A 21,930-nucleotide genomic window follows, 5' to 3' on the forward strand; every position below is an offset into this window, starting at 1 on the left:
TTATAAGTAAAAATAGTATTTATCGATTTTTATCGTATGTTTTCATGTGGAAAAGTTGTCCGACTAATTCAGTATGACAAATAGATAACCCTTGACTTTAATTACAAATTAAGGGTCCGCCATTTTTAAACCAACTCATTTCAAAACGTAATTGTGGCTGATTTAAAAAAAATCTAGCACATTCTCAACTAGATCACTTTTCATAATTTGTTGAATTTATACTGATTTCGCCATGACACGTAAGTACGTAGTAATATTTTCACCTGAAATTCATTGGCTTAAAAAGATCAATGTGAACAAGTACGTTTTTAAACCCCTTAACCAAATAAACTGATGCGCGATTGCGTCACTATTGTATTAATGAACACGATAACATTTTTTTCCTTTTTCATTCGTTTAGTTTTGCTCAAATCTATTCATGCGATATTTACTTAAAAATTTCATTCATGTGATTAAAATCACCCATCCCTAGGATAGAAAAATATTTTCAAACCTAATTTCAGTTTTAGTATTCATATTGAAATTTTTAGGATTATTAAAACATTATTACACTTCAAACGCCATATTATATTATTATTACTGTTATAAACGCCATATTATATTATTATTACTGTTATGAACGCCATACTATACTATTATTACTATTATATAATATATATATACACACACACAAATGTCAACAGCTTAACTACATGAAGTGGCTCTTCCACCACTCTTACTCTAAAAATTAGAAAACTAAAAAATAATGAACGAATGAAAAAAACGAGAGATAAAAGAGGTAAGAAATAAACAAAAATAACAATTGTCAAAAGAAAATTTAAGTCTCCACTAATAAAAAATATACAACCATGAAAACAACCTAAGGATATAGAAATTTTTCTAATCAAGGGCAGTAAATAACCGCCAAGCTAAAAGAACGACCTAACACCTAACATGACGGTTGAAACACTGGAATCAACATCCCCCTTCCCTCACTACACCTTTGGAAAAAAAACTACTGCTCACATTCAAAGTATACACCCAATTTTAGCCGGAATGTAGATCATACTCAAATATCTTACAAAACCCAATGTATTCTTGAGACCCGTTTCAATATCGATTCTTTTTTCGTCTGAAGTGTTGCCCCTGAATTAGAATTCCACTGAGACATATATGCACATATGTAATCAATAATGTTTATATAATATATTGCAACTGTACTGTGTTCTTTTAAAATATATATATTTCAAAAGAATAGTTCAGTTGCAGAAGAATAAAGCCCCCCCCACACACACACAGTTTGGATGAAATCATTTGCTGGTCATAAATCTTATTTTTAATCCGGAAAAAATGTTTATGCTTCATAAAATTTTTACGAGCTAACTCCCATTCAAAGTTTTAATTGCTTGCGGATATGTTTGCTTTAAAAAAATTTTATTTGAAATCCAAAAAACACCTTTTAACGCTGTTATGGGCCATACAAAAACTTGAACAGAAGCCATGTATAATGAAACGAAGTATTTTTAGTTGATTATAAAATCAGAAACTTTATTCCAGACTTTAAAATGTTTTAACTTTAAGAACTTCTGTGGAGGTAACAGCATACTTATGTGTTGTACCATATTTTAATTTAAATTCAGTCAAAAGTTTTTACTTCGTTCAGCTAATGTGCACCCCGTTTCGCTTTTTAGCTAATAACCTACTTCCGATCAATCATACCGCCATCTTGAAAATATATCTATTATACTATCTCACACGTTCGTTAAAATAGTGTTTTTCTTCAGATTTCATGCGTAATACTAAATAGATTTTAACTCTAATATATTCATCATGTCACAATCTAAAAAAAAAAAAAAAAAACAATAAGAAGAGAACAATTTTTATCGAGTATATACAAGTTCATTCTTTTTTGTCGCAATCTGCCCGTGTCTCCAATTGCAATGTTTACCTGTAATGTGCCTATGACTGTAATACTATTTATGGCTGAGAATGATGACAAATTTGAGTTTGGTTAGATCTCCAAGACTTAAAAGATGATCACGATTGTATTTCAAGTCGGAAAATACAATTGAGAACCAAATAAACATTTTATTCGTAACTAGCAAGAAATCTGGCGTTGGCCGAGATTGAATGAGAAACTCTGTTCTCCTAATTAACCCAGTGACATCGTATTACATTTTTTTATACTTATTTTATAAAGTTAACATTTGGGGCCGGGGTTCATCAATCACCGATTGGTTTATGTACAGTAATATTAATTGAATTTTCAGTAAATTTTTATAATCTTCAAACTACTTGCGTTTCTCAGAAATAAATGATAATAATCTATGTACACTTTCACTTTTTCTTTTTTACATTATTATGAATAAAATAAAGTAAAACATCGTTTCATTTTTGTGGATACTGAGAACAATCGCGGATACCATGTTAACGTTGTTCACAATTTGATCAAAATGAAATATGCTTGCCCAAGTACAGTGGATAATGTAATTACAGAATGTAGATAATTATGGCTGGGGTCTATATCCAACACCCTAAGAAGGGTTTATCAACAAAAATACGGACAAGAACTACGATTTACCCCCGCCCCCAAAAAAAGAAAACTATGTATTAAAGAGTAGCGTAAACTAGACTCTCAAACCATTGTTGCACAACTAGTCTAGGAGAGTGAAAATTTCGAAATAATACTCGCTTTTGTCCGCTTATCTAGTCATCCTGAACTTGTTACCAGACTCAAGTAATTGTAATATGTTAGTGTTCAGATATTACATTTTATATTTTCTGTTGTCAGTCAGTAAAGAAATCTTTCTAGGCTGAGGCAATTTCATTTTTGGATCTCGATTTAGTGTACCTACCTCTCTCTGGGAACTGGACTTTTCCCACATTAAAATTTGACCTCGTGAGGAGGCAAGTAACCAAGGACTCTAATGTTCCAGTTCAGGGGGGCGTACATTTATGATTGTGCAACCCTTGTTTAACTTTCCATACCAATCTTCTTGCAGGGAGTGACCATTGTCTCGGTAGATTTAAAAGATCCCCCCCTCGCCTCTTCAGAAAAAGATGTGAGGTTTTTAAACCGTCTCTAGAATTTAACATAAACGATTTAATGTTCTGCGTTTTCTAATAAAAAGTAACATTTTAAATAATATATACAAAAAAAATCTTTGATTTTATTTGAAAGCAGAATTTCTGATTTGGTTTCGATCAAATGCGAATTGAAACCTGTAGAGTCTCGTGACGTATCCTCTCGATGTTTTCTTTTCTTTTTTTTCCTTGCCAATTTCATTCATTATCATTTTCTGCAAGCTTTTATTTCTTTATCTTCAATTTTTATATTTTTCATTATTTCCCTGAAAGAAAATAATAAAAAGACCATAATTCTCCCCCCATCCTTCATTAATTTATCGGTTTAATTCCAATCGCCATTTTTTTGTTTTACTGTATCTCATATCGCAAGTAGTTGTTGACGTTTTGAACATTCACACAATTTCATCACTTTAAAAAAAATGATAGAATTTATTCTTGAAAATCGAAAAAAAAAAAAGGTATTATTATACAAACACCGTGACAGGGTTAGGGTTAGGGTTAAGGGTTAGGGTTAATTCGCTGTCACGGTGTTTGTATAAATTTACCAAAAAAAAAATACATTTTTATACAAATAAAATTGTGATCACTTATGTGTCTGTACGTGTTTCTCGCCTCTACGTGACTGTATATTTTCTTTTTACTATTAATCGATTATTGATTGAAATTAAGAATGCAGTAACGTACGTATTAAAATGATTTTTGGGTTTATAAAAACATCAGCCTAATTTAAAAGAAAATAAATCAAAATAAAAAAAAATTACAGAAAAATCTGTTATATAGAATCGAACCTAATATATAAAAGAATAGAAGAAAAACAGGAAAAACTGTATGATGTATATACCCGTCACAGAATGAAGATGTCATATTCCAAAAATTACGTAAGTTAATCAAGTATTTTTATTTTTAACTAAAAAAAAAATTAAGACATTGTCTTGCGTCGCTATCTTGAAAAACAAAACAGGGGCAGATAAGCCCACAATAATTCAGACCTAATAAATCAGCCTTGTAATGCTAAGGAATCAACATTAATCACTAAAAATCGTTTTAAAATGATTTTGTTTATAAAATAAAACTATTTTATTTTTGGAGTATGTCATATTCGTTACGTGACGGATACGTACATCGTAAAGATTTTTCTGTAGTTTTTTTTTTATTAGGTTGTATTCTAGGACCGATTTTTTAAAAATCCTATTTACAAAATAATAATAATAAAATTAAAAAAAAAAATACTCGCGAAACTGAATCCACCAGAATGGATTTCGATTTCTTCCTAACAATTTTGGTACTTCACGGGGAATGTGAACCCTCCGTAAACGGGGGTTTTAATGGCTGCTCCCTGAAATGCGCAAAAGGTTTTCTTTCACTTTCTTCGCATACATCTCAGACTTCTTTCTTAATCGCGCGTGTATTTATTTTATTTCTTGATTTTTTTTTCTTTAATTAAATTTGATTCATACTTTCATTTCGTGCTTGTTTTTATTTTATTTTATTTTCATTTTATTATTTTTATTATATTTTCTCGACTAAATATTTTTATTTTTTGTTACATTTAGTTTTTTCATAAATATTCAAATAATGCTTTTGGCTTTTTTTTTGTCTCAAATAGGACCTTCAAAAAAGTTATCATAATTAAATAAACCAATGAAAACCTTTTGTGCATGCGATTTCATGGAGCAGCTATTAAAAAAAAAATGTTTACGCAGAGTCCATGTTCCCCGTGAAGTAACAAATGTTTAATCTTTTGTTAATAGTTGAACAAAAAGTACTCTATGATGCTAATAACAATTTTCGGAACAAATCCTCATACTTTGGATTGGAAGTATGACACCTTAAAATTAGGTACTAATGCAGAGTACGGACCGTCCGGAAATAATGTTATTTTGAAATTCATTCTTACTATTGGGAGGCGTTATCAAATAATATACCGTCAACATTGAATTTAACTTTAAAATCACATCTAAAAATAAAAGGAAACCGCACAGACCATATTCTGCTAAAGTGCTAAATTAGATATAGTTTTATAAGAATCTTGTTCAATTAATATTCTAGTAACAAAAAGTACCGTTATAAATTTAACTTTCAAAGTCTATTTTAAAACTTGAAAAGCCAAAAAAAAAAAAAAAAAAAAAAAAAAAACGCTCCAGGGCAACACCAAAAAGGTACTAATATTACAATCAATGTCAACATATAGGAAATTTAGAGGTGCTTAGTCACGTGATCGTGCTGCCGTTCAAACAAGTTCTCAATATTTGTTCTCCACGAATTGTACATCTGCCATAAAAAATAACGGAAACAAATTTGCTTTTCTAGTGAGTGTGTTCACAAAATAAATAAAACACCTCTACTGAAAACTGAACACAAAGTATCATTCAGTATAAAAATGGGGGGGGGGGGTAATTGTCTCATTATGGAAATAAAGTGAAAGATTTCTTTCAGTATTCATTTAAAAAAACTGGTAGAGGTGTCACACTTGCAATTTGTTTTCATTCTTTAGTCCTGGGTATGATTTTAAAATGCATCCAGTGGTAAGACTCCATTTGTGGGATGTGTTACCATTGCTCCCAGGTGCACTTTGGTGCAAAGTGTTAGGGCATCTAGTGCTACCAGATCAGGCTGTCTAAAGATCCTGGCTTCCTGGTCTAAAATGCACTAATGGCGACCAGGGACCGCCTGTAAATTTATATTCCCTTGACACGTTTTCCTTTGGAGGAAATCGGTTCAAGCGCCTAGGGTAAATGCCTACATCAACAACAACTTGAAATAATTTCGTACAACTGTTTTGTCTGACAGGACAGAATATATATTTATTTATATAAATACACATTTAGTTTTATTAAAGAGGGGATTGTTTTTTCCCTAAATTTAATTTTGTGGTGCTTGTGCAGTTTACGAACCGTGCTATTTTTTTTAGATGAGAGTTTAAAGTCAAATTTGATTTTTATAATTTTTGTTTATTAAATTGTAAGATAAAACTACTGAATGCTTAAAAAGCCCCCCTCCCTATGTTAAGACTGGCTTTCTGAATGTTATTTCAGTATGGTTCATAAACTGCATAAGTACCAATTTTAATAGCGAGCCTTCCTTTCTTTGAATCAGATGATCACCATAATGTTGAACTCCCACTGATTTTCTTTTTCGGGGATTGTGGTACAATGAAGTAAACAAACTGAAAAAGGGTTTTAAAATATTAAATGCACAACAAATAAACGGTTATCATAACCAATAAAAGTTACTTTTTAATCTATCTGGATCATTTTTTTTGTGTGTGCGTGTGTGTGTTTTTAAGCAGTTTTAAAATTTTTGTATTTCATCTCAAATATTCGGTTTTTACGAGTTGTTAGCCAACAGAATGTGGTGGCCATCTTGCTTCCTATAAAGAAGAATCGATCAGCCACATTATTGGCTAATAACTCGTAAAACATGAATATTCAAGATGAACAAAAAGAACATTTAAAACTGCCTAATCTCCCCTCCCCCATAAGACAAGTTAGGTAGAAAAGTAACTTTTATTTTTTGTATATTTGAGTTTTTCTTTTTCTCTCTTAGTCATTTGTTAGCACAATCCGCCTTGTTTTTGTTTTCGATATCGAGAGTTCTAACTATTCCGTTCCAAGTTTTCAATTTAAGATAATCATTACTATTACCCACATAAATTGTTTTCAAAGAAATTATTCAAAAGCAATTTTTTTCACCTATTCATGTGTGATCTATTTGTTAAAAAATAATGCCTAAAAGAAGTTTAAAGCGATTTAATTTATCATAAATAATGAGCGGATTTCTTGGCCTTCTGACCGAGATAACAGTGTAGTATCTGTTCTGATGCTATACTTTACCTTTTCTGTCCTCAGTCAATGGGTGAGAAATCCTTCATGACTGAGACAATTATTTTTGTTAGTATCCAGTGCTCCTTTTTTGGGAGCTGGTTTTTCCCCACATTCAAAACCGACCTTCTGTCTAACTGTACCCTCGTGGGGAGGCAAGTAAATAGGAATAACGAGTGAATATCAGCAAGTATGTGATCGGATTATTTGACTCGCAGACACTATTTCTAGTTTAAACTGCTTTATTAAAAAAAAAAAAAAATCTTAAACCTTTTTTTACACAAATAAATCATGCTATCTCAACGGTGCTTGCTTCAAAATACTTTGTCGCAAATGGTAATGGCTGCCCCCCTCCCTCGCTTTCGGTGGTCAAACAATCATAGTAAAAAGAAAAAAGGGAGTCGTTAATCGTATTTTAAAGACTGCCTTTCTTCGTTATTATCAGTTCTTTTCTTTCTTTTTCCGTTACCAGAATTTCCGCGTCATGTGATTCGTTCAGGTGTTTTCGTTCGGCTGTTTCATGGAAAAATCAAACCAAAACATTTAATCTAAGCTCAAATACGATCATCACGCGCGAACATGCAAAAAAAAAAAAAACTGGCTCAAATCCAGGATCAGCAACATTGATTACATAGCTCAAATGTCGACGAATACGTTTTTTTGTTGTTGTTTTTTAAATTCAATCTCTGAATCAACAGAAGCGCCTTCGAAAATGTATGCATTTCTCAAGTTTTATGAACACCGATCAACCGTAATACTTGACTTTTCCATTAAAAGTTTAATTAAAACCTGAAATTACTGTCTAATATTTTGAATTGCCCACGGTCACAAAGTAATTATCATGCTGGCCATTTTAATTCGTTATTAATATAGTCGTGAGCACCCTCTGGATCAAAAATGACAAAAACAACCATGCTAGCGTTTCTAAATTTTTTAGCTGAGGATTGATTATTCGTATTTGCATTTTTCAGACTACTTTTCTCATTCTGGGTGATATTTTCAGAAAGTTTCTGTCGATGTAACCTTCAACCTTCTTCAGGTGTACCTTTTCAAACTCTGGGAACTTTTCTGTCGAACTTGAGGAATCTACATAGAATTTCGACTAGAACCCTTTATTTAATCCACAGGGTTAGCTCTCGTTCCGTCAGCCTTGATTGGGTAGATGTTCTAAGTAATTTCGTAATTGTATTTTAAGTGTCGTGATTGACCCTTTAACCTCTAGAAGAATGTAGCTTGCAACTAAATTTTACGAAATACTTTTATCCACTATGCCAGGGATCTTTGTGTAGTCTAAAGAATCCAAATAATATGAACTATGCTAATATTTGCATTAATATTCATATAAAATAGCGTCTGAAGCAATGAAGTTAAAAAAAAAAAAAGTCTCAAACTGAAAAGTTTTTATGGGGATTGCTTCAGACAAAGCATGAAGCCACTTGATGTAAGGAGCTTACAAAAACGACTGATGATTATTGCAAAGTCAGGAAATGCCTATTGAGCATGGTCTTGAAAAGACCAAGGCTCTAATTTGGAGGAAAAACGTGAGCCAGAAGAGTTCTACAATCTTGCAGTTCTTGGAAAGAAGCTACTGGAATAGGAAGCTGTATTACAATAAGGTATAAAACAGAAATTGATGAAGACAACTAGACTGAGTCAAATGAACTGGAACAAAGGAAGCAGAAAATAGATCGGACATTTCTGAAGAACATATGCCATAATAATATTTATTAAAGACTGAGACTAGCAACATGACGTCTGTGTAAGAGAGGTTGCAATGAAGAAGAAAGGGTTGAACCAATCAAATTACAAATGTTTCTGCATTTTATCCAGAACTTGCAAATGGAATAGATTCACCAGCCCAAATATAACAGTATTCCATACGCGTTAATAACTTTAAACATGAGAAAGTATTTAGAGTGAGAAAAAAATATTTTATATTAACATTAATGCAAATGTTGGCTAAGGGTAGTTTTTTTCCATGATTTTCTAATGAAAACTGTGCACTCGTATAATATATATTTTTTTCAACATTTACTTCAACAGTGCTCAATATGTGAATAGAGCTTGGTAGAGCATTTAGTCTGAATTCCCAAGAATGAAACTCTGTAGCTTATTTGCCCTGAGTATATTTTAGTATTGTAGGTATATATGTATGCATGAGATAAACAAAAAAAAAAAAAATGATGCGGATATTAAAATATTCACAGACGCTTGCAGAAATCAATAAAGGAAAATAGAAAAAAAAAACCCCGCAAATCTGTATAGAAAGCAGAAAATAAAAAAACAACTCTAGAAAATAGTGAAAGCAGGATGCGAGTGACTTTTATTGTTATTTGTCTAGCAGTTTTGACTTAACTTTCATGTGACGTGATGAGAAGTGTATATATACAAGGTCGAACAATAAAATTGTCACTCTAGAAAAGACATGATTCCATTTTCGTTTGATGAAAACCGCTTTCCTTTTTTTTTTGTTGCAGACCATCTACTAATTGACCAGTTGTGTGCAAATCCCAATCATGTCTGAAAGCGACACAATGTTCAACAAGTGAGATTGGAGATGCGTTGCTTTATAACTTATGCTCTCCACTGATCGAAGTTACGACAACAGGTCCATTACTAACATCCTCAAAATGCAAATTTAGATAACAGGGATGTGCCTATGGTGATGAAAACAACATTTCTGGCCACAGTTATGGTCTTTGGTATGATTTCAAGTGAGAGCCACATCATGCCACCTCACATTTTCAAAGTCGGCTTGAAAATCAATACCAAAGTGTACCTGGATGTGTTGAGTGTGGTGATCCTCTGGTGCAATCAGGTGGCTGCTGGCAGACCATGGGTGTGTCAGCAGGACTTGGTGCCAACCCACAAGTCCAAAGAGACCCAGGCTTGGCTTCAGGAGTGCTACGACTTTGAACCTTTCTCTCAGTAATCCCCCTCTTCCCTCACCCTTAACCCGCTGAACTACTTCCTTTGGGCATACGTTGAGAACATCGCCAACATGACCTCCCACAACACCAAGGCCACCCTGATTGCCGCCATCAGTTGATTACTTGCTGAGCTCCCTCTGATGCTTGTAGAAAAAGTATGCTAGATCCATATAGGGGCTATGATTGAGGCTGAAGGCGGATACATTGAATAGATGTCAGCTCTACATAATTAGCTGAATTGATTTTTTTTTTTTTTTTTTTTACAATAAAGTTTTAAAATAAAGCTGTAGTGTTGTTTTCTTTAGGGGAACAATTATATTGTTCCACCATATATAATTTTTATCGATAAATATTAAGTTATTTTATACATAAAGACACTAGTGTTTCATGCTTACACAATCATCGGTGTAGGAAGTGATGGTTACTATCAGTTCGGAGATTCAAACCCAGTCACAAAATCATCCTTGACTCCGTATACTACCATTCAACCTTCAGGCTACCAGCAGTTAACACAGGAATTGAGAAATTAATGATTTATAAATGCCAAGTCAGTGAGTGTTAACAGACAGAGTGTTCAACAAGAAGTCTGCATATTGCAATTTGTGCTTAGGTTGACCACATTTTTCTTAATTTCCTAATCAGACTATATATGCATGCAAATAATTACACCTTAGTCTATTTATAGAATAGAGGATAAACGAAAACTGATGTCTGTTTCTAGTGTGATTTTTTTTTTAAGCTTTCTTAAAACAGTTTGATTATAGTCAACGTTGCCTGCTCTTTTTACTTCCGGTTTTTGCTCTGTAGATGAAATGACTTTAACAAGCAAGATATGATTCTTTTCTAGTTAATGATTATCTTCCTTTCAGATAATGTGAAAACCCGACCTTTCTACATGTTAAGAATGATTTTCTTGTCTGCTTGAGTAATTATCCAATTAAGTGGACAGCAGAAACCGGAAGTCAGAAAGAGCTAACAATCTTGAATATTATCAAGTTTTAAGTGGTAGAATGTTATTTCTGGCTTGATTTAAATTTTAAACGCTTAAGTCAAGTATCCTGGTTCATTATTGGATTTTTTTCAAATGTTACCCATTAGCAGTGACTAGTCAGCCAAACGTATCTGCTGCTTGCAACCGAAACATCCTTGATTCTAAAGAACTAATTTATGGCAAGACATTCTTACATTAGACTCGTGTGTGTATATATATATATATATATATATATATAGATAGATATAATTTTGTTCAGTTCTAGGAGTTCCACCCTCCTAAGTAAGACCTAGAGCTGTTCTTTTTCACCATTTCTGGTAGATGTGCATCTGCCAATCAGCAATACATTTACCTCCTAGGTCTTACTTAGGAAGGTGGAACTTCTAGAACCGAACAAAACTATACTCAGGCACAACAAAGTCACTTTTAAACTGATTTGAAGACTGTTCAATTGTAGAAAAGTCTTCCCCCATTTTGCTTGGTTTGAATGTTTGATTACAAAATAATTTATGCCTTTTGTTTTCCATTCACTTATTAACAAAGGAATAAAATACCTGGCTTATGAAGAAAATGAAATGCATTCTGATTGATTTAATTTCATATTTAGATTAATAAAATTAAATTTTTACATTATTGCATTTTTTATTTCTGTAAATATTCAATTAATAGTAAAAAAAAAAAAATGTAAGTCAAGTCAATGCAAGAAACATGCACACATAAAACGCAGGTCCACAATTTTTCAAAAGTACAGAATAATTATTTGAAAACCTCGCATAATTTATATAAAATGCATTAGAAGAAAATTCAATACTGCGTCTGTCTAGTTTTAACGTATGGAAACGATTTCAGAGTTTTCTAAATGCTAAAAAATCTCCAAAATCGTTTCCACACATTAAACGCTAAACTGGTTAGGTATAGAAGTTAATTATGTGTTTCATATAATTTGGCAGCGCGGAATATTTTGTAATTTCTCATTCAAAATTGTGGACAATTGTGGCTTGAATTAATTATTTGCTACTTTAAAGGGTTGTATTTCATTATATTTAGAACTAGGGGGAAACCGGATGTTGCCCGGGATTGAATGATGATCAGCAAATGTTTCATGCTACCATATTTTCCATTAACTTGCTTCACGGTCGATTACAATATGGTAACCTTCAAATCCAATGTAAATAAGTTCTTGTTGAGCCGTCCCCTTAAATAATCCAAATTCTACACAACGATTACTAAACTACCACCTTACATTCATTAACCCTTTTCCTTGAGTAGCCTTCGAACCTTGATAAGTTGGAATTCACTTGTAAAAAAAAGAAAAAGAAATCGTCCACCATTTTGGATGAGAAACTATAAATTACTATTTTTTTTTTTTTTCATGCAAGTTCTCAACTGTTAACTATTCTATACATTTACTCAGAATTTTATTACACAGATTTATTCTTATTCTCTCAACTTTTGCTAAATCAAGTTTATTTCAGAATGTTTCAAATGCACTTGTGATGTTAAACTGTGTAAGGTGTTAATTTGTGTTAAAATGACCTGTTCCTTCTTTCATCAGATTAGTTTATTTATCAATTATTGATACTTATTGAAGACATTCTCATACAAAACTTATCTAAGAACACTTCCAGGCACATAAAGTGAAATTTCATAAGAGTTGACCCAGTCATTTTCGAGTCCATAGGGAACAAAGACACACACAAAGTTCCTTTTATATAGTAGTAGATAGATATAAAGTTTTTATTTTAATTATCAATTCATTAATCGAATTTTGTCATTTTATTGTATTTGGATTCATGAAACTCATTTTCAATATCTTTCTATAATTTTAAATCACTTTTGCGAACATTGAAAATTTTAAAGTTTTCAATTTTGTCGAATGAAAGTCTGGCAACACGTACAGCAGAGATTTTGTGTTAACTGACTTAATCCTAGTTTGCCGATGTTTGAAATTTAAATATATGAAAATTTAATGTATGTTCAGAAAAGATTTGGAATTTTGCCGCACATATTTTCTTCATTACACAATATGAAAGTATAAAAACTGACGTTGGTCTAAAGGTATCTAGCTCATTAAAGCTGTGACTGAAACGGGTTATTAATATTCATCTAAATAGAACTATTGCAAGTAAACAGCTCTATTTATCATTAAGCACTATCATATAAACCAATTAAAGATTCTCTGAAGCGATAACTGAAACAGGTTCTGAATATGTAGGCAAACTACATGACTAAAATTATGTGTGTAACAGATGTTAGCTGTTGAGTTTTCTACCCTTTTTGAAATATGACTTTTGAAGTTTAATTGGAATACTTACGCAATTGTTATTATTGTATGGTTATGACATGAAATTGTTAAAATTACAGCATACTTAAAAATTAATTTTAAATGTAAATTGTCACAGACAGACATGTCGTCTGACAATTATGTAGATGGTTAACAGAAGTATTGATTTTGTGTTTCTTATGAGTCCATGCTGGAAATTTCTCGTTTTTGCCGGAGCATTTGCGAAGAATTAGTCAGGAACAGTTGTAAACCCCCAAAAAGGAAAAAATAAAGCACTTTTTTTCCTGAAAATTACTCCAGACAATACTACTTGATGAAAGCAGCTAAAAAAATATTACTTCCAGTCAACAATAAGTTTTAGATGGATAGATTCTGTCCTAGAAAATAGCAGTTTTCCCTTCCCCCCTTCGTGTCAAAAACATCACATGATGTATTTGAGTTTTACTAATGAGTCACTGTTTGGAGAGGACAAAAGCTACTCAAGGATAGGGATAAATGAGATGAATGATTGTGAGTCAAAAAAATGAACTTTGAGAGGATTGAGAATGGATGATGAGTTTGACATGACAGGAATATTTGAAGGTGACCATGTTGTAATTTACAAGGAAGTAATCCCGTGTTAATGTGTTCTGTTTTGAAACTGCTCTATTTGTGAAAATTTTGCTAGGTACATGGGGTAAATTTTCTCTTCATGAATTGTTAAAAAAGAAAAAAAATGAAATCGGTATTTTTTTTTTTTTTCCTTTCTCTTTGTAAAATTCAATCATTTTTTGTAAAGCCAAAAACAAAAAACAATTTTCCTCTACAAGACCACCAAACCAAACACCATGAATAAATATTTGAAGATTTAAAGAACTTGAAGCATAAAAACTTTTACCAGGATGATCGGATTCGGCATTAAATAACCTAAAAATATGCTGCAAAATAAAACAACCAAATTAAATCGATCTATTGTGCAATCGAACGACACTGATTTATCCACTAAGTTTCTTTATATCCAACAGTATAGCTTTTAGCTTTTTTTTTTTGCCTAAAAGTAAAAAATAAGAATTCACATTTTCTCTAACTGAAGAATCCCAAAATTTATTGCAAAAAAAAAAATCTGTTTTCATATAACTCTCGTCACAATTTATTTTCAAACTGCAGAGATTTTTCTTATCTGAGCTTTTAGAAGACACTTTATTCATATATTTTATAATTTTACGTTTTATTGGTCCCGCCAACAAAAGTGTGTGTGTGTGTGGGGGGGGGGGGGATTGGACCTCGTAATTCACTCCTGTTTGTTTGTTTGCACTTTTCTTAATAACCGCACCTTGAATTTTTTTGAAATTTTGCACAAACATTAGTCATGGTAAAAGTAAATATTTCATTTGTGAAGGGAGACCCCACATGCTCGCCTTATTTTAGTACAAATTTAATTTGAACACTTTTTTGTTTGATATTTTAAGTTAAAATTAAAAGGTTACTCTTTGGATTACCCTCTTTTATGTAATATTTATTTATATAATAATTTTGTAATATATTTATTTAACAAAATAACCCCCAAAACTTCATGTACTCATCTGTTAGGTTAAAACTATAACAACTTACACGATAATTTATGCAAATTGATTCAGTAATTTTGTTTAAAAAAAAAAAAAAAGAAATAGCTTTTATTAGCTGTCGGTTGCCATTTTTGGCATTTTCAAAGTCAACAGACCTATTTTTGTATCCTTTGCTTCCTCATCTTTGTAGTTGTTTCATCACGTTTTGAATAAAGTACATAAATTATGAAGCCTCATCTCAAAGAATTCCAAAAAATAATATTCAACAGACCCAGCTCCAAATCAAATTTTATTATTTTTTAAACGCAAAATTACTGGATGAATTTGCATAAATTTTTTTTTTGTTTTTTTTTTTAAACCTAACAAGTAAGTACAAAATGAATTTTTTATACTATTTTCTTTTTAAGAGTAGTATTATATGGGGGTAATTTGAATAATCGCCAATGCAATATTGAATTTTAAGAATATGCATTATTTATTCTTGAAAGTTTTTCACTAAAAAATGAAAATTTTTTCTTTCTTTTAATTTTGTTTCTAATTTATTTTCAGTGAAAAAAGCAAGGTTAATTGGAAATGCTGGTGAGTTCATAGATTTTTTTAAAAAAATCATTTTTGCTTTAATATTTTTTCTGCAAAATTAATATTTATTTTTAACTATTATTTGTATTATTCAGATTTCTATGCTCGTCTTGTTATATTCACAACGTTTCAGCTGACTTTCCTCACACACAGCTTTTCGGACTTGGAAATCTGTTTAGAAATTGTTGCTGGGGGAGGGTCATGTAAAAGGTTGGAGGTTATATCGTCCGAAACGTGAATATAATCGCTAAGGTTAGAATAGTAATTCGAATAATACAAATCAGCAATTTAAAAAAAAATAGCGAAACATTTTTTTACACTTTGAAAAATTAAATTATAAAACAAAATACAAAGCAATAAAAAAATGTTCAAAATTTTATTTTGAATTTTTTGTTTTTCAACCAGCTAAATATCTCGGTACTTATGTAGAATACAGATTATTTTATTTTTTTTTTTTTTTAAATAGGATTTTCAAGTTAAATTCAGTCTTTACCGTATCTTTTTAAATTGTTAAGGTGAAAGTAAAGAAGTTTTTTTTTTTTTTTTTTTTTTTTTTAAGCTCCACCTCCACACACACACACTTCTTGTGTTAAGGATGGTTTTCTAAGTAACATTTGATCATGGTCGTATTCTGCATAATTATCAACATCTCTTTGCTTCCATCTTTTCAATTTAATTCTTTCTTCGAGTTTTTTTTCTTTCTTCAAAATCTGAATGCTTGCTTTCCTGTTGCAACAAAAATGGAGTTTACAAATTCTCCGCCGTCTCCAACATTCTTTTATTCATCCTCATTTCATTTTATAATCGCTCAATGTTCCCCTCATGTGTAACTTCACTAGGATTGTACACATTTTCAAAAAAAAAAAAATGATAAAATTGAACATTTAATAAGATGCAAATAACAAAATAAAAACAAATGAGGAAAATGTCAGTTGCTATTGTGTTAAATGAATCCTGTCCATTTTTTGATTCATTACAATTGTGATATGATCATAAAAAATATTTGATCTTTTCTGTGAAATACAAATGAACCATATTACTTAACATTGACCCATATACTTCAATTCTAGTCAGAAATTATTTTCTATTGGCCAATTTAGAGATCAAAGTCAATTTCAAATATGAAAGCTGTAAAAACTCTCCACCATGTACATAATGTAACCAGTTGTCATTAAAATCAATCTTAAAACAATTTTTCTATGATAGATCACTGTTGTGCAACAATATATATATATATATATTAAGCGATTTCACTCACTGCTTCCTTGGTGTAAATAATCAAATCGAGCACTGTAAAAAAAAAAAAAAAAAAAAAAGTGGAAATCAAATATTTACATAAATAGACATTTGAGGAGGTCATTTGTGGGCACCGCTCCCATGGGCTAGAGGGTAGAACGGCCGACTATCAACGTGATGGTTGTATATTCAAACTTCTGTTCTGGATGAGTGCTAGTCTAGCCACACTGAAGAGCCATGATACAGCGAAACAGTCTCTTAGTGACCAATAGAATATATATATTATATAAAACAACTTAATTTGAACTTTAGAGAAATCTTTAAAAAATTATGATCGGTACTATTTCAAAATTAAATAATGGATAAAACTAGAGCATAATTTAATAATAATAATCCTTTTTCAGTCATCATTTTTAAAAATGAATGATGTTGCATATTTAGTGGATGTGCATAGCTGTACTGCATACAAACAACAGGTCTGGAGTGGAAAAACTATCTAGCTTGGGATTTGATTATCTAGAATTTTTTCCCCCTTATTTAGATAAGTAATTTGTTTCTTAAAATCGAAGTTCTGTTCTGAGATTCAGCTATATGAAATTCGCTCTAAATAAGATACCCCGGTCAGTCAGTTTTTATGTCTGTAGATTAAACAGCTAATAATTCTCAAGTGGTTTGGTTGTGCAGCTTATCATAAATGACAGCATATATTAATAAAAAATACATTTTAAATCGTTTTGAAAGGTATTTTACCCCCTTTTTTTTGCCTAATGTTTTCAATAGTAATAAGGTTACGTAGAAGAATATGATTAATTTGACTGCTGGTCTGTCCAACTGCCTAAACTTCAATAAACTTCCTGTAACCGTTTGTTTAGTGATGCCAGTTTAACTTATCTACGTGTCATAAATCTACTTTGGTATTATAGCTACACTTTTTTCTATGATCTACACCCATATTGCAATCGATACAGTACAAGAACAAGAAAAACATTTGTAATTGGTTTCGAAAGAATGTGTGGTTGCCTACTCTAGAACGTTAACCATAACCTCTTTGACATTTAAAATAGAAACCATGCGACACTTCAGCCAATTATTCCATGAGAAGTTGCTGAAGGCTCGGTAATTAGTATATGCGCAGAATACAGATAGTGTTGAAATAATAATGCTGCAATTTAGAAACCCATTCTTTATGTGGAAGGTATTTTGTAACTATTCTGTACTCGCACCTAACAATTTAATTAAAATAAAATACTGTAAAAATTGAATTCAACTTGAAAATCCTATCTAAAAAAAAAAAAAGAAAAAAGCATGGTCTGTATTCTGCAGAAGTCATTAGTAATCTATTCCAACGAATAAAGAGCTTCTTTACTAATTAATACTAATTTAAACCAAGTCGATTTTTTTTTCGTAGATCCCAACGCTATAGAACACATGCAATCATCGTTCAACGTGAAGTTATGTATATTATATAATTAAAAAAAACATACAGTTTTGATATTTTAGCTTGCCGGTAGAGTGAAAACGGTACCAAACAATTCGTAATCAACATTGACTGTCTTTTAATCGCATAATGGAAAATGTCATCGCTGCAAAACTCGTTTAGTTTCCATAATTTATGTGACGACTTAATTCAATCTACTGAAACCAGAGTCGAGTGATATTTGAAATCCTTGTGTATTTCGGCCATAGCAAATCCGTTTATGATTATCAGAAAATATGTTAATAAAACTGTTGCGATGCTGAACGTAAGAAAGATGTTATTAATCCACGCCATTAATGTTTTTATTGATGCGTTGGAGGCATGGATGAATGGGGAAGAGATAGGAAACAAGAAAATCTGAATTCACAATGAAACAAAATGTGTAGGTTAATAGCAATAAATAAATGAATAAATAAAAGCGTACCTGCATGAGTATATAGAGGCAAATGTTGCACAATCACAAACCGTACTTCTTCTGAATCAGTATTGCTATAGTCCAGTGACCTCAAACTATTGGAAAATTTTGCTTGGGGATGCCTAGTGTTAACCGGGTATTTAGAGGTGTGGGGGAGGGGGTAAATCGAAACGAAACGATGTAATAACTCTGAATATTATATATATAAAAAAAAAATAATGGAAAAAAACAAAACAAAAAATAACAGTAAACGTGATGCAAAACGAACGATGTTAAAACGGCGTTGACCGGATGTTTGAAAGAAAAGTTTTGGGGAAGTAGGTAGACTCAAACCTGAATCCTTGAGGCGAAAGCGAAAAAAAAAAAAAAAAGAAGCTTGATGACTTACCTCCCCACTACGAAGGTAGCGGAATGAGAATAGATGAAATTTAATGATTAAAAAGTGAATTGACAGGTGCGTAAATTTAATGAGGTCAAACATCAATCCCACAGTTAAGTTTGGCTGCAAGGCAGTTTTTTGGTTTTGTTTCCCCGAGATGTTGGGTTGGGAGGAAAACCAGCTCCCCATAAATAATGGGGGTGTCTAAATGATAGAAATGGATAGCAATATAAGGGGTTTCCCCCACATTGATCAAGCCTTATTGCTTTTCTGGACGTCCCTGTCATGAGTGCCAGGGAGCTGATGCTATGGATTCAGTTTTGCTCTTATACTGAAAAGCGAAAAATACGCGAGTGAAAAAAATCTCGAAAATAGCATATAAAAGTAATTCAAATAAAAGATAGACGGGACCTCCCTTCGTAAATCGTAGATATTATAATTTAGACAGTATATAAAAAGTTCTAAGAATGACAGACCACCCCAAGCGCCCCCCCCCCTCTAGAAAAAAGCCTTTGTCGGACATACACAAAAAATGCACACACTAATACACGTTTTGCCTTTTATATATATACTAGCAGGGGTACCCGGCATTGCCCGAGTGTTTAGAAGTGTGTGCTTTTGGGTATAATCAAAACAAGAGAATAAGTGAAGACTTCTTGCTTGGGCGTTTGTGTCGAGGGGCGCAGTTTAAAAAAAATGGTTTGGTAGGTAAGTAGGAAGGATCGAACCTGAAGCCTTGAGATGAAGTTGGAAAATGAAGTGTGAAAATAAACGTGCGACGTTAACCGCTCAGACAGCAAGAAATAGTAACAGAAAGATGTTTGAATTTATTTAAATGTTAAGAATTGGCAAGTGCCTGTATTTATTGACTTAATGAGGTCAACTTTCACTGCGGGGCAGTTTCCTTTTTTTTTTTTTTTTTTTTTTTTTATTCTTACCTGGGACCAGCTCCCCATAAATAGGGGATTGTCCAAATTGAATAACAATTATCTGATATAAGGACAAACTCTGCATTGATCAAAGCTGATTGCTTTTGGACGTTCCCGGCGATCATGCTGGGAACGCTGTTTTAAGCTTCAAATTAGTTTCGCTTTTATACAAAAAAAAGCTGAATCAACACATGCCGATCCAAAAATGTGGAATATTTAGCTTTTCAAAGTCGGGCAAATTAAATAGAGGCGACCCCCCGTTGTTAACTCATGGATATTATTATATAGACGTGATATAAAAAGTTTTAAGAAGCGAGCCGACTGATCATTTCCCGGAAAAAAGCCTTTTGCGGACATACACAAAAACGCACAAACAAAAAAACACATTTTCGCTTTTATATATATAGATATAGATTACTTTTACCTTCAATTTATACATGAAACTGATTCACATAAAATAAGTCTTCCATTTTTTTTTTCTTTCTGGTCTGTTTTATTTAATGATTCAGGAGACAGATTATTTAAACCAAAAGAAAAAAAAATGAGAGTACTTATCACCATTGGAATTTTTTTTGAGTTAATCTACATTTTAGGGTAACGTTGGAACACTGCTAGGCTAGTTTTAAATAAATGTGATTATCACATTAATTTTTAGATTCTATACTAATCAAAAAGACATATGCCTGTCTGTGCTGTAAAGGCAAAGTTAAACAGAAGCTTTGTTTTTAATGTAGAGAAAATTTAGCTCCCCCTAAAGAGGCATTCTGGATTGGAATAAAAATTGCTTCAATCTATAGGAATTTTTAAAAATAGCCTGCCTACTGTCCTTCCAAGATGAGAAACGGTTGGGGAGGTCGAAGTCAAAATACAAGTGTGGAATAGGCATCTTATAGGGATTCTATTACTGAATGATTAAAAAGGGAATCACTGAACTTCAATTAACTAGCTTAATGAGGTTGTAGTCTAACAGGACCAGAGGTTATCCTGACGCTCCGCACTTCTTTATTTACATTGGAAGTGACGTCACACAAATCTTATAATACAGATGGCTACAATTGTAAAAATAATTTGTTTTATTTTTCTTTCATTTTGAGCTCCTTTTTTCTCCCGTTTGTTTTTGTTTTCTAAAATTAATAAACCAGTTTACAAGTAAAAATTAATTTGTTTTAGCGAATTTAATTTTTTTTCTTTCCCATTTGTTATATTGGTATTTGAGTGGAGAATCTAACATTTCTTTTCATTTTGAGAATTTGTTTTAGTTTTTAATTACTAACACAGCGGAGAATTTAACTTTTTTTTTTTCTCCCATTTCTTATTTTGAGCGGAGAATTTATTTTATTTTCATTTTGAGCTCTTTTTCCGATCCAGCATTACCTTTTATAGGTACTCCTGCAGTCCTGCACTTTACGACCCGAGCTATTTTTAACGCTATTATTTAGAAACCTATTATTTAACATGGGGAAGGGAGGGTGTATTGTAACTATTCTGTACTTTCACCTAACAATTCAATTAAAAAAAAGGTAAATATGAAGAATTACTCCACCCTCAAATTCTTTTAAAATTACCACTCTTAAAGGTTTTCGGGGTCGCTGAAAATGAAAATAACGTTTAAAATTACGGCAAACGAGTAGTTTCCAAGATTGAATTTACTTGTAAACTGGTTTATTAATTGTAGAAAACAAACGGGAGAAAAAAGGAGCTCAAAATGAAAGAAAAATAAAACAAATTATTTTTACAATTGTAGCCATCCGTATTATAAGATTTGTGTGACGTCACTTCCAATGTAAATAAAGAAGTGCGGAGCGTCAGGATAACCGGACCAGAAACAGAATGCATCATTCATAAAGGACCACGTATTCATATTGACTCCTTTTCATATGTACAACTGGCAACATGTTGTCACTTTTTATTGAATTCTATGGAAAGTAATCTTTTTATATCACATCTAATTTTTACCATAAGCTGATGCTTCAAGAATGACATCAAATTTTGATTTGAAAAAGATCCAATTACATAGAATCACATTGGACCATTTCTGGTGAACATTTACACTTTGATCCTAACCAGAAGGCTGATAATCTTGAGTGCTAGGGCAGGTATTTTAACTGGTTCCCCATGCACAAAGGGAAGCTAAATAATTTATAATGAAAAATAAATAACTTCTTGATGTGTGGGTAGGGAGGATCTCAACCTGCCTCACAGATCATTCTTTTATCTCTTTTTCTTATTCTCTGCGCTTTTAGTATCTGCCGCATCTCTTCCTTCTAGACCCTTACTAT

At 31.9% G+C, this 21,930-nt stretch overlaps 1 protein-coding gene and 1 long non-coding RNA gene across 2 annotated transcripts in view; one reads left to right on the forward strand and one right to left on the reverse strand.

Moving 5' to 3' along the window:
- The window catches only part of LOC145286275 (uncharacterized), a 396,789-nt gene that overhangs the window by 221,028 nt on the left and 153,831 nt on the right, over positions 1-21,930 (reverse strand). The gene's annotated exons all lie outside the window — the stretch shown is intronic.
- LOC145286274 (protein unc-13 homolog B-like) overlaps positions 1-21,930 on the forward strand; it is a 597,427-nt gene that overhangs the window by 4,180 nt on the left and 571,317 nt on the right. The window contains exon 2 of the mRNA XM_080135112.1: positions 15,186-15,215. Coding sequence (XP_079991238.1) covers positions 15,186-15,215 — 30 coding nt within the window. The remainder of the gene's footprint in view (positions 1-15,185; positions 15,216-21,930) is intronic.

Source organism: Euprymna scolopes, chromosome 10 (assembly GCF_053919585.1).
Source record: "Euprymna scolopes isolate OS-2025 chromosome 10, ASM5391958v1, whole genome shotgun sequence".
NCBI classification, from domain to species: Eukaryota; Metazoa; Mollusca; class Cephalopoda; order Sepiida; family Sepiolidae; genus Euprymna; species Euprymna scolopes.